The sequence below is a fragment of the Scatophagus argus genome, chromosome 2 (genome assembly GCF_020382885.2).
Source record: "Scatophagus argus isolate fScaArg1 chromosome 2, fScaArg1.pri, whole genome shotgun sequence".
Classification (NCBI taxonomy): domain Eukaryota; kingdom Metazoa; phylum Chordata; class Actinopteri; family Scatophagidae; genus Scatophagus; species Scatophagus argus.
The window spans coordinates 22424125-22438359 of record NC_058494.1 but is presented as its reverse complement, the minus strand read 5'-3'; the positions used below and the strand labels follow the sequence as shown (position 1 = coordinate 22438359).

The 14235-nt window shown below is 39.8% G+C and overlaps 1 protein-coding gene across 1 annotated transcript in view; it reads left to right on the top strand.

The window, feature by feature from the left end:
• Positions 1-14235, top strand: part of mad1l1 (mitotic arrest deficient 1 like 1) — a 46535-nt gene that overhangs the window by 17326 nt on the left and 14974 nt on the right. The window contains exons 16-17 of the mRNA XM_046370787.1: positions 7674-7905; positions 12977-13170. Coding sequence (XP_046226743.1) covers positions 7674-7905; positions 12977-13170 — 426 coding nt within the window. The remainder of the gene's footprint in view (positions 1-7673; positions 7906-12976; positions 13171-14235) is intronic.

Sequence of the window (14235 nt, the reverse complement as noted above, 5' to 3'; positions counted from 1 at the left end):
CCAAGATTTATTTTTGTGTGTTACAAAGCTGACATGTAACCTTTATCATGGGCAGAGATCATTTTCTCTGCACCAGTCATGTAAAATACATGCTCTCGTTGTTCTGCTGGCGTTGTCATGGTGGCTAAAGTCACACATTCACTTGGAGCCTAATTTGCAACATGCGTGCTGCGATTTGGAACATGAGATAATTTCCTCTGGTAATTTACTTTGATCGAAGTAAAATTACTAAACATTGTGCTGTGTTCACAGTACCTCCGGAAATTACATAGTCGTGGCTGTGGGTGCAATAGATAAATATATTTTATCAGCTGTTTTTTTTCTTTATTTTGTTTCTGTTGTTGATCATGTTAATGAATGTGTCCTCTCCTTGAGAACAGAGAAAGCTAAAATGTCAGCTTGAAGGTTATGTTTGGAAACAAGCACAACTGCCAAGCTTTCATGTTTTTATTTTCAGAACTACTAGATTCTTTATTTATTCCAGACATTCATTATTGATGACGACAGAAACGTCAACATGTTACATCCTGTGTATCTGACCGCTCCCCACCTGCTCAGTTGTTCAGCATATGAAATGTAGGGGCTGTATGAATTGGTTATAGGTGTTACCAGTTATCATTTGGCACCAAGAGAAAGATATTATTGCTTTGTAGACTGAAACTGTAACAAAGTAGATTTGAGGAGAGTGAGCTGGATGTTTTCTGTATTGCATCTTTAAGGGTAATTTCAAGGATATTTGCTCCAAATTTGTCTGACAAGACCATCTCAAAGGACTGTCGGTATTCAATTCATTCTTATTATGAAGAACAATAATTGCATTTGCGAACATGTTTTCAGAACCTGTCATGGTCAGCTCTCTTCCATGTTTCCCCTGTCCTAAGTAGCCCCTCTGTGCTTTGAACCCCGTTTTTTTTCTGATGAGGAATCATGTTCATTAGCATGGAGGTGAAAGACCTCACCATCATGGCTACAGCAAGTGAAGCGTAATTACAGCCATTTGGAATTTAACTGCTAACAGATGGACAACTTTATATTAATCCATTTCTCAAAATTTCTTGTTTTGTTTTGGGTTTTCATTGATTGCGCTATAGACTGCAGCTGCAATAGTGGTAGACATAATACTGGAGTACTATGCTTTTGCTGTCATGCCGGTGTCTGGGGCAGATAATTGTGCCATTGCAAGAGGTTGCATCAACGTAGTCGCCCATTGTATAATATTCAGCCACAGCTACATTATGTTTAGACGTTGTTCTCAGATAGAAAGAGACATCATACCAGATGAAAAAGCTGATGATATGTTTTCTTGACTTTGACATGCTTGTAGCCCAGGTAAGGTGTTTCCAGTCTAAATGTATGTCTTAATCTGTGCCCCTGCTGTAGTAGTGATGTGGGTTGAAGGTTTGTGTGTTTTACCTACGTAAAAGTTTGACCAAATAAATGTTTAAGTCCTACAACCAATCCTTTGAGGCTGCAGTGTTGACATAGTTAATGCTGATTTTTATTTTGGCAATGTGGCAAGTAGTTTTTGCCTTCCATTTATTACTCTGAAGCTTGTGTTCCAGTGTTGTTGGCTGAGTTTTCTTTCCCACCAGACATTTGGTCTTTCCATCGGAAGATAAAATGTCCCTGAATAAGACTGATATCAGCAATCTGACTCTTGAGCTGAAGAGATGATGGCATTGCTGCTCTGTTTTTAAGGAGTAAATCAGTGAAATGAGTCAAGAGGAAAAATGATTCAAGATGTCAGAAAAGAGTGCCTCATCCCCCTTCAGCCTGCTCAATGTAAGATGCAGTTTGAGAGAGAGGTGTCAGAAATGACAGTTATGGTGAAGCACATTTGATTGAACATTTGAGTACTTTTTTGCATCTTTTTCAAGACTTCCAAAAGGAAAAGGGAAAGAAAAAAGCATTTCCCTGTGGGAGAAGTTTCTAAATATTGACAGAAATGATCCCGTTACCTTATTTCCCTTAAAGGCTATTACGCAAGTATATTCTGTCTGACAGATAAATACAGTAGTTTTATTGATAAAACAGATAAAACCAAGTGGTTGTCCAGTGGTTGGCAACTGCACCAAGCAACTGTGAGAGTCCACTTATCAGCCCAAAAACCAAGAAATGTCGCTCCAGCACTTCACGTGAGATGTTTCAACATGACCAAATTGTCTGAGGTAGAGGATGGCATATTGCTCAGTCCATCTTTTCCTGAGGGAATATTTGGCACTGTTCTTGTCTCCATGTTGAAAACCGGCTATACAAAGAAGGTAGAGGAAAGACCTTGTAGCTCAGTCCTCCATGGAAGATGCTGCAGCTCTGCTGATCTTTGCCTTCAGGCTTTCTAGGCACAACGCCAAGTTCTTTTGCTTAGAAATAAAGTCCCAAAGGTTTCAGTCCCTGTGGCAGAGCCTACCAGAGATTCTGATGGTAATACCACATGGTCTAAACAGCTCAAACTTCATCTCCACATATGCTGCTGAGCAAGTGCTGTACCCCAGTTGGTATGCAAGGAGGAGGAAGTTGTCTTAGCAGTCCACACAAATTTGTACTTGGCAGCTCGATCGTCTTGCCATCTTGTCTTTGGAAGGAAGCTGATCTGCTTTTTTTGCTATTTTATATTGACTCTAACCTGTCAGCAGACCTTTTTCTACCTCTTGGGATTTAGCAGTCACTCTGTGGACCCTCAAAAAATCCAACCGAAGGCAATAATGTCAGTGTGTTGTTGTCTTTCAAGATATCTCTGCTGTTGGCTCTAGCCATAGGGAGGCAAGTTTAGCGGTAGTGGTAGTGCTCTTCCTGTGCAACTTGCCAGTAGGTTGTTTCCAACAGGAAATCTGAAGGCAGCATTGTTAGAACTCCAGGATACACACAATGCCTTTTGAGAGTATAGCACTGAATGTAAACTAAACTTGGTTGTTTACCAGCAAATTCAGAGGGCCTTTTTTAATTTGAGATTTTATCAAACTGCACCAGATAGTTGTGCCCCAGCACAAGCCTTATGGGGATAAGCCCCTAACTAAACAAACCTTGCTTAGTGCATAGTAGATGCTGTTGCACATCTACTACCACTCCACCTTGAGCTGTCAGGCTCCAATCGGTTTAGGTCTACCTTCCACCAGGGACCCAGTAACCTCCCTGGGTGCTTTTTAAGAGACTCCATCTGTGCTATAGCCAGCTGGTTAGGCTCAAATTTTACCCGTGCAGGAAAAACCACTGAAGCGTAACCTCCTTTTAGGTTCAACCATGGGTCCTTCATTGCCTTTGGGATGGAGGTACAGTACCTGCTCAACAACTCATCTGGGAGCCCATATAATAAAAAAAAGCTACTGGAGGGTTTGAGCATGATTTTCTTTTTGCCATTGCCATTGTCAAGTAGCAGTTCAGTAGGCTGTTTCTCCACATATAAAGGTTGATGCACTTTTGCTGTAGTTAAACCCAGGGACAATTTGGACTGAATTTTAGGACAAAGATTGGAATACTCTTCGTGCATTAGCGCCAATAGCTACTATACAGAACAATTTATTCATGCAGTTTTTGCTCAAAGAATGGGTCCATAAGATTTCAGTTACTACCATAATCCAGTTTTTGTTTGTGGCACTTGCAAACTTAAATTTTTTTCAATTTTTGTTATGAATTATAGGATGTGACCCGTAGATATGTAAAATCTTACACGACACTTTTTTTCATTATCTTTTGTAACATGTCTTTAGATTGTTGTTACCAAAAATTACAGTTACATTTCATCCAGAAATGGTCTGCTGGATAGAGGACTGGTTTTCTGCAAAATCCACAGAATTTGCTTCCAATAAATTTTTCAATGAAAAAATGCAGACAGCGATTTTTGTTTATTATTCAGACCAGAGCTCTCTTTCTGGAAAGTCTGGATGATGATGTTGAAGATGTGTTGCTGTTCATTCGTAATTTATTTATTTTTAAAACCGCATTTTAGAGGGGTTTGCGCTCCACAAATGAGATTCCTAGCACCATAAATCCTACGGATGAACGTCTGTATCTATGGTCAGTATCATTAAGTCAGTTGTGTTCTTTTCTTTGTACTAATTTACAAGAAGTGATCCTTTTAAATGCATCTGTGATTTCCTCTGGACATTTTAGTTCATTTGTAAGGGAAAGTGGGTAAAACGGCCAGCATCATGAAAGGAGCTCCGGTCCTGTTTGTCTCTGCAGTGTCTCAGCTGCCTGTCCATTCAGCCGCACTCCTTCAATTCATGTGCTTCAAGGCTGTGTGCGTTTTCCCTTCATTATTTTTTGATCGTACCCCTCCGCCCTCACACTCGCTCACCATTAGTGTGTCACCTGTTCCATCGGTGACTCGTGTCCCTCGTGGTCGATGCTGTATTTAGTATATAAGTGGATGTTTCAGAGTGATTTGTGCAGCTGTGTTAAAAACAGACATTGTTCCCTGGACTTCCATGCCCTTCTCTCTCTCTCTCTCTCTCTCTCTCTCTCTCTCTCTCTCTCTCTCTCTCTCTCTCTCTCTCTCTCTCTCTCTCTCTCTCTTTTGATCTCCTGCTCTGTTGCTCTCTCTCCCAGCCTCTTACTCTTTTTTAAAACAGACTCTGCTCCCTGGTATTAGATGTGTTGTTATTGTTGTTCTATGAATAAGAGATATGTAGCCTCGGGCTCTTAAAATGGCACTCCACCTTGCTGCACTGTAAATACTGTGTGGAAGAGTAGGCTGTATATATGCAACACACACACACACACACACAAATAGGCCAACCGAATTACTGTAATATTAAGTAGTTTTCTAACATTCACTTTGAAACTCAGGCAATTTGTCATTTTTCTGTTATTGCAGCGGCAAACTGAATTATAATTTACAAACACATGCATCACTTTTCCTTTTTCTCAAATGCAGACCTACCTGGTCCATGAACGGATTTTATTCCTGTCTCCATTTTAGACATGATCTGTGCTTTAGACTTTTTTGAAGATTTCATGTTTTTCATTTCAGTGGTTCATACTCATTCACTTGCTTTTGTTTTGTCTCCTGCACAGAAGCTAAAATTTATGAAGACTAAAGATGGCCTTTTTCCATTTTTCCCACTTTACTCTGATATATGAGGAGAGTTCAGCCAATTAAAAAATGATTATGCTATTTTTTGGCTTACTCTGAAAGTGATGTACTTTAATGCCAAAGAGAAATAAATTTCTTTTGTTTTTGCTGCTGAGCAGTCAATTAAAACTTTGCCCCTTGGCTCAGTCCAGACTTTCAAAAAGCTAAAATATGAATTGCACTGCAAAATCATTTTAATTTTCTTTTGCTTGACCTAATTTTTAGGAAGTATGTTTGAAAGAGTTTTGCTTTTTGACAGCATGTAGCTGTTGGCATTTTGAGGACTTTTCCTCTCCTTATTTGTGCTGGGTTTACAGCTCTAATCTACATATCTGTCTTATTCTATCTGGCTCTTCCTTCCATTTCCTCCTGCTGTTTATCACAACACATATACAGATACGTCCTTGACTAAACCCTCTGTATACAGATGTAGAACTTCAAAAAAATATATGCAAGAAGAAAATAAGGAAAGACTCTACTCGGCTGTGACGTCTGTGTAGTCCAGTTGAAAATGTTTTGATATAAATAAACACATTCTCTGCTCCTCGTTTTTGGAAAGCTCAACACACACCATTACTTTTAAATTATACAAAGCGATAAATGTGTGTGAGGCTTTTTTTTTCCCTCCTCCACTCGTGTTACTGCTCCTCTACGCCGGAGGCAGTGATACCCCAGCCCTCTTTGTTTTCACCGTGTTTTTTCCATGTCCTTCACCGTTTCCCATCCCCTTTTCTTTTGTCTGCCTCTTGCTCTCCCACACACCTGTAGTTTATTTGGAATCTGTCACTTGAGGGCATATGAAATCTAATTTAGGCAGTAATCAAGAGCTCAGATAGCTGTGTGTGTGTGTGTGTGTTTTCCTATATTGGCATTAAGCTAAGATAGACTCTTCTCATTTGCCCAGGCTTCATAGAGTCAGAAGAAAACAAAGTAAGAAAAGAAGAAAATCATGTTTGCCACAAGCAACATTTCTATTTTTGCTTTATTGGCTTCTCATTCGTTGTATTTTCTCTTGTAGCTAACGTCCGTCTGTATTTGCTGCTCATTGTATGTTATGTAATTATGTGTTAGTCTGTTTGATGGATAAACTGTACTGTTAAATAATGTAATAATGAAATCAAGATGCAGTAAAACATTTACTAAAACACATAGTTCACAGTGTATGAAACATTCAGTAAAACTATTTTACTGCATTCATATTTTATGTTGCAGTATACGTATGTAGAGTTTGAGTTTCACTATTGATTTTTGAGATTAAAACACAGCACAACAGCTCACTGATACATAAAATAATAAAAATAACTTGAATTATTTCACTTTGCTGGTAAGAGTTTTTACTTGATCGTCTTACTCTTAGTAAGACTTAGTAAGACTACAGTTTTGTTCACACGTGAAAGCCAGAACTCTCTGCCTACAGCAGGGTATTGTGTTAAGGTGGTCTGTGCTGCTCTGCTGAGGACAAAGAGTAGCACACTGGGAAATAAAGCAGGTAGGCAGTCTGATGTTCATAACTCCACTCCTTCCTTCCTTCGCTCTTGTAGCCTCTGTAGAAAAATTTTTGGCAGGCTAGGTAGAGCAGAGCATTCAGAGGTTCCACAAAATAAATATCTTTAGAAACATAAAGTTGGAAATAAAGCTGTTGGTTTGAATTCCAAATTCCCCGTCTCCCACGCAAGCATTTAGTAGCAGACTTGCTTCACCCATGCAGTGCTGGCATATCTAGTTCCCCCGAATAAACGTGAACTCAGGCTACAGCTTGTGGTTGCATGTGTGAGGTATTTCATGTGTGCTTGTATGTATATGTGCATGTTTCTGAACTTATCACTTAAAGCAGTCCAGTCAAGAGCTCCAAACTCTTCAGCAGCACTTGAGTAGAAAATCTTCTCTTCATCTGATGTTTTCCATAGAAAAATGTCCCTGGCCTTTTAATTGTGAATGTCTGTTCAAGCTTTTCTGTGATGTCCACGTTTTTATCACATCTTGCGGAACAAAGAATTCAATTCTTGTACAAACATATGGGGTTTATTGTGCAGGAACCCTGAGCAGCACACTTATTCTGAAAGCCTGCTGGCTATTATGAGTGAGAACATTAAATGTTGTTTACTGGATAAATAGTGAAAAAAAAGGTCCGTGGGGAAGGACATTCTCCTGGATGCAAATACTTTGGGGCTTTTTTTCCCATTCAAACGAAGAACAGACGGACCTGAACTGATTGTGTGATCTGAGGACTACCACGTAAATTTGAGATCTTAATGTAACACAAGATGCGTCTCAGTCCAAAGTACAATGGCAGCTGAAGACTAATCTGTCGTTTACACCTTATACAACTAACTTATGTCCATCAATAGAAAATGAATCAATGATAACCGGTTAATTGTCTAAATAATATGTATGATCAAAAGTGTCAATTGTCTGGAATTTATTTTCTGTTTGGTAATTTATCGTATTGCCAATAACACCATGTAATAACCGTATATCCTTAATTAAAGAGCATTCATAAAAGAGAACTCAAGAATTTATTTTACTTAAGTCAAAGAACTAAAAAGAAAAGCCGTAGTTGATGGACGTTTGATCTTTGTCTCTATCCCTCTTTCTGCCTCAGGGAGACTATGATCCAGTTAAAACCCGAGTTCTGCACTTCAGAATGAACCCCACCACTGTTGCCAAGCAACAGCGGCAGCAGGAAGTTGAGTCCCTTCGAGAGGAAGTGACACGTCTCAGGGAACTTGTGCACTCGTTGCAGGACGGAGGTGCTGGGGTCCGTTCACAAGACGACTCCAGTATGCACACTCCCAGCCTCGGTCTCAGTTTGCCGCCATCGAAGGAGGTGCTGGGTAAGATCCACAACACAGACTCACTTGTACTAAACTGACTCGTTGGCTTGCGCTCGTCTTGTAATAAATGAACAGGGTTTGGGCAGTTTCATTGACTTTTTCATTGTCTCTCACAATTCCATTACCATAAATTTTTATAGAGCTGAACATATGTGCCACAGCTGAGATAAGTGGCCGAGCAAACAGGAGAAATAAATCTTCTCCAGCAATGTGTACATTAATGCAGGTCACAGTGGGTGCATGTACATAAAGTGCTTAACTTTAGCTGTAATTTGTTGTCACCAGTCATTGAGTAGTGCAATGCATGTAACATATAAATTCTCTGTTCAGTACAATTGGATAACTGAAACTGACTTGTGTAACAGCACATTATGTTTGGACGATTATTATACTGTTAGCTGCCGAGGTTAAGAAGACCTTCTACCTAAGGTTCATTTATTTATCATTCTATTGGTGCAGGGTTGTGTAATGAAATGCTGTTTACTCAGAAAATAACAATGACATAAAGAGATGACTAAATAATAAGTCATAGAAATACACTACCGTAATTTCCAGACTATAAGCAGCTACTTTTTTCACACGCTTTGAACCCTGCAGCTTAAACAATGATGCGTCTAATTTATGGATTTTGCCTCAAGATGAAAGTGACATTGAGAGCGACAACGAAAGAGAGACTGACAACGTGGACACCTGCGGCTTATAGACAATTGCGGCCTATATATGTACTAGTTTTTTTTTTTTTCTTTTTAAATTTAGTGGGTGCGCTCAATAGTACGGAAATTACGGTACTTTTTAGGGTGAATCACAGAGGTTGAACTGAGAAGTCTCACAGCTCGAAGAAGGAAGCTGGTCAGTAGTCCGGTGGTACGGCAGTGAATACTTCTGTATCCCTTGTCAGATGACAGCAGGGTAAACAGGCCATTGCTGTGGTTGCCTTTTAGCATTGTTTGAGCTCTCCACAAATGACGTGGGTGGTTTGAATCACCGCGCTCACTGAGTCCTTCTGCCCTTGCACATCTCAATTATTGATCCTTTTAGTCGCAAAGATCTCCCAGTGCTTTCTATTGTCCCTCTGTACAAGCTCACAAGAACCTGGCATGGAAATTTAGCATTTTTAAGTTTCGTTAAGAAATGCATTTGTGGGACTGGGTTGGAGATCTGTCATGACTGATTGTGATTTTAGTTTTAGTTAGTTTAGTTTAGGTTTTGTTCCCTTTTAGACTAATGAAAAGAAAACAAAGGAGAGAAACCTGCGCCTTCTACTGGCTGAGTCCTGAAACAAAGTAAAGAGGGAAATTGCTCCATTGATATTTAAATTTGAGCCCACTGAGGCTTTTCTCTTCCAAGGTGTAAGTATGAGACAGACAGTTAGAGAGGGAAGCTTAGTTATGACAGGGTTAAATATTTAATTGGAGTTCAGGCCAGTTCAGCGCTGGACGTCTGTTGGCTAATTTGTCTTCTGGGGACCACAGTGCTCGCTCTCTCCCTGTCTTCCTCTCTCTCTCTCTCTCTCTCTCTCTCTCTCTCTCCCTGTCTTCCTCTCTCTCTCTCTCTCATTCACTCTTCTTCTGTCTCTTGCTAACCAACACTCTTCACCTTTGCCAGCTTCCATGCTTTTTTTCCCACTTTCTGTAGCTTTTGTCTTCATTATTTTCCCTGTCCTTCATTTCCATATGTTCCTGACCCATTGTCTTCCTGCTTTTTTTTTTTTTTGTCCTTCATGTGAAATGATAAGAGTTTCTCACCATTGTGCTCAAAGCCCTGGAAGATAATGTAGATCTCATGTGTGAGATCTGTTATCTTCACACCAGGTCAATGGGCTGTCTGAAAAAGTATCAATTAAATAATTTTCATGTCTTTGAGATTGGCACAGATTTATTAAAAAAAAAACTTACTGCTTCCTACACTAGCTATGGAATCACTGGCCCTGAGTAATGGGAACCTCACCATGAAATAAGAAATTACAAAGCTTTTTGCTCTCAACGGTGGGAAGACTTTTAATGGCAGCTAAAAAGTTACAATAGGCAGACACTGTTGTTGACACTGTGTGTGTGTGTGTGGATGAGCAGAGCTACCAGTGACCTGTAGAACTGCACTTAAGATTTTAATTAAATTATAAACAATAATGATGGCAAAGAATGTTAAATGAAGCTTTGGTTTAAATTATTCCTTAATCTGTCTCAGTTTTTCACTGCATTACTTTTCTATTACATTCATTAAGCACTTAAAAGAAATAAACCAGTGGATTGAGGTGTTGTTAGTATTATTAAGCAAATATTGTCTTTAGTTTTACACATGACTGCGTTTTGGGAATTGAGGATTATTTTTGCTCCTTTTTGGAAACATCCTAGGAGTTACTTTGGGTGGAAAGTTCCATCTCTACTTTATTATCTCTATTCTTTATTATCTCTATATTATCTGTTTCAAATGCGACAGTTCTTTACTTACTCATTTATGTTGTAATTTTTTTTCATACAGTCTTAGTGTAAAATAATTGTACTTTCTTCAGCTCTTCCTTTCAACTTGAATCGTCTTTAGAAGTCATGACAAGCAAAGTCAGAAGCACATTTCACTTGTGATGGGTTTCCCGGGTAGTTTCCTTGGCTGTAGTTCACATTGAAAATGAGCAGGCAAAAATATACAAGTAAGAAACTTCTTCAGCAGTGGAATTTTTTTGACAGCTTTTAAGAGACAGCATGCCCAGACCCGTCGAGACCAATTAAGTGCAAAAGTCAGATGTCACAAACTTTCTCAAAATTTGACAGTTGGTGTAAAAATCTTCTAACCCTGAATACTTTGATCTAGTACCAACTGAACGCACACATCGGCACATTTGTGTGTGCACATCAGTTTTTTTGATTGCATAGGCAGTAATATGCTCGTGCCCCTGCGTACATGTTTATTTGTTTGCGTGTTGCACTAAATTTAAACACCGTCTGCTTCATGCTGTCACTTGAGAATTAACAGCCATTTTCAGGGCACTCTGATAGCTGTCAAATAATGACAGTTTTGTCACAATGCTGAAGTTTTGAATCATTATTTATCAGCAGTGACTGACGCTTAAGAGGAGTCCAGTCATTCAGGAGACTTACTGGCACACTCACAGACTCTTGAATTTATAATTTTTAGCCATTTACTTCTGTGATAACGACAGATTAAAATGTAATAGGTTGAGATTTATGGAGAGAAGACTGACGGGTAGAAATAATTATCAGTCAAAGCAGGGTTGGAGGCCTGGACTCTTAAAATGCACCACTGTCACTACCAACTGCTCTGGCAAGAATATAAAATATATGTGTGAGTTTTAGCACAAGAAAATTGAGATCTTGTGACTGGTTAATGTTGGCTGTTAGAAGGTGAACAGATAAGTAGATGCTTTTTACTGTAAAAAAAAAAAAAAATCATCATTGCAAGATAAGCTTTTAAGGGGTGTTAAATAAGTCTTTTATCTTGGTCAAATCATTTTTTCATGTTTTTAGTTCTCTTCCTCATGCTCTTGCCTGTTTTTTGTGAGTGTGTTTCTGCTCTGCTGTGGCAGGACACATTGTGCTATTGTGCCTTTGGGTTATGCTAACATCTGTACGTCCGTCTCATTCTTGTGACTGCGATGTCTCAGGAACGCCTTGAAGGAATTCCTCAGATCTTCAAATTTGGCACAGATGTCCACTAGGACTCAAGGATGAACTCATCTGAATTTGGTCATCTGGTGTTTTCTTTTTGTTTGTTTGGGGTTTTTTGGGCCTTAACTCATGAATTCAGACCTTGATTATGACAAAATTTCATCCAAGTAGGATGAAATCATGAAATAATGACTTTTTATATCTCAAAGGTCAAAACTCAGCTTCACTGTGACATCATAATGTTATGCAAAAGAGATTTTCTGTCCATTATTCAACACCATAACTATTTCACATTCATCTGCTGACCAGCTTCAGATCTGATTGTGTAGCTGTTGAAGGAGAGGGTAAAAACATCCACGTTTGAGAATTTGGAGTTTTTTTACGTTCTGTGAAAATCAGCTTTACTGGTCAATTATGTGAACAGATAGGACAAGGAAAGATATACAAAGGTAATAATTCTAGTGTTACCCATGTATTAATATTTATTTTTCTTTAACCTTAATGAAACAGAGATAAAACAGCCAAGAGAAGAATTTTATGTGGTGCAAATAGCCATACCAAAATTGAGGAAAATTGTCTATGATTTATGAGGAAGTCCAAAAAGCTTTCTGTCAGTTTTTATCCTGTGTGGACCTTTTGACAAAGGTAGAGCATACAATCCCATTAAATATGTCTGGGTTGAGATAAAAGCTCCAGCAATCAGATGGTGGTGACTTTTGATGACTGTATCAATGGAAGCCACACTGTGTGGATAAAATTATCCTGCTGTCTCTGGTTGCATGTTTTAATATCACATGCACAGACATCGAGAATAAGAAAATCAGCAAATGTGTACGTTAACATCACGCAAGCGTTTACCTCTTTGTGGTTGTTCTGTTCTCCGCACTCCTTTCACCATTTCTAATTTCACATTGCATTCATGCACGGCCACACACGCTCACTTTTAACATTGTAAATAATTCCCCTCATAATGGCTCATTTTAGCGCAGACAAACTAATTTCTCTGCCTTCTCAAATCAAGTCCTCAAATTAAAGTAATTATTGCAAATTGACTTTCGACAAATTAAATTCGAGCCCCATCCTGGATCTTTTCTCCATGAATCTCTGCTCGCAGCCAGGAGACGCAGCTCACTAGTCAACGCTGAGCTCTATGCATCATAGTGTTTTGTAGACCCTGAGTGAGCAGATGGAGTGCCTCGGGGAGTGTATTTCTGATAAGGAGTCGTCCATCTATGCTTCTTTAGCTAAATGGGTTGAGGATGTGCTTGTGGAGCTCCATGGACTAGACATTTTCCACATGCAGCTTGGTCTTGTAGGGGAACGCCTGAGTTGCTCATGTAAATAAAGAGTGATGTTTCAAAAATATAATTTTATACCATACTTCCTTACGTTCCAGACCAGTAAAAGCATGTGACCGATGTATTCTGCCATCTTTTGTGTGTGTGTTGCAGATTTACGTAAGCAGATGGAGAGCTCAGAGCTGAGGAACCAGAGGCTGAAGGAGGTGTTTCAGAGGAAAATTCAGGAGTTCCGCACAGTCTGCTACGTGCTGACCGGCTATCAGATAGATATCACCACTGAGAACCAATACAGGCTCACTTCAGTCTACGCAGAGCACATGGACGACTCCTTGCTCTTCAAAAAGGTACGCTTCATGCTTCGCATTTAGGGCAAACAGCATCGTGTTGATGTTGCAACTTGCTTTTAAAGACAGCACTGACACACGAAGAGTTAAAAGTTAGGAGAAAAAATTAAGAAATGGCAGATTTGCGGTCTCCTGTACTGATATCAATATTACTGATTAGCTTCACATGCATCTGTTCCTCCAGACATGCTGAGATTAGATATGAATGCAGGTGGCTATGAGCCACCTGCAGTGTGTATTTCTGTAAGCATATGCACATTATCGTTAACATTAGCACGGAAGTGTGAAGCTTAAAGGGAAACGCTGTCAACATCACAGTTCCTACAGGCTGTGGCATCTGTGTGAGTGCTGATATCTTTCTCTGTGAGATGTTTAACGAATGCTTCAGGAAGTGCAAATTTGACCTTGTGAGGTGCTGCCCCCCCCCTTCCCTTTTTTTTTTTTTAAACTGTATCTTCCATATCCATGTTTAATGCACCATTACGCCACGTTATAGCTTTGTGCCGAACTCGGCCGTGCAGGGAGAGGAATGCTATGCCACAGAGACTCTCCTCTGCTGTGTATATTGAATGTGTGCGTATCTTGTGAGTGGAGGAATGATTGTGTGTGTGTGTGTGTGAGAGAGCGGGTGACGACTGGGCAATGTCACAGGGATGGGCTGCATTAATCGATCAACGCTCCCCATGCGCTCATTGAGTGGGCTAAATAAAAGTTGTATGTGTGTCTGTCCCTTAGCTGTTGAGCAAATCCTTTTTCTTAAGTAGCTTTACAGTGAAAACATCCTGTTGTACTCCCATCGCACTTACCTCTTTGTCTCTTCCCTCCCCCCACCCCCCATCGTGCCCTGCCACACTTTCCCCTCTCTTTATCTCTCCCTTGTTGTTTATCTCTCACCCTCTCTCTGCTCCTCTCTGATCTGAGTGTGTAACAGTAGCTAATCGCCGTGTTGTTGCTGTGTTGTGGAATGATAGTGGGGCCTCTAGCTAGAACAGGAACCGTGGAGAATCCGTACTGGCAAGGTGGAGGGCAGCTTTATTATCTTGGCAGGGTAATTACTGTGGTCAA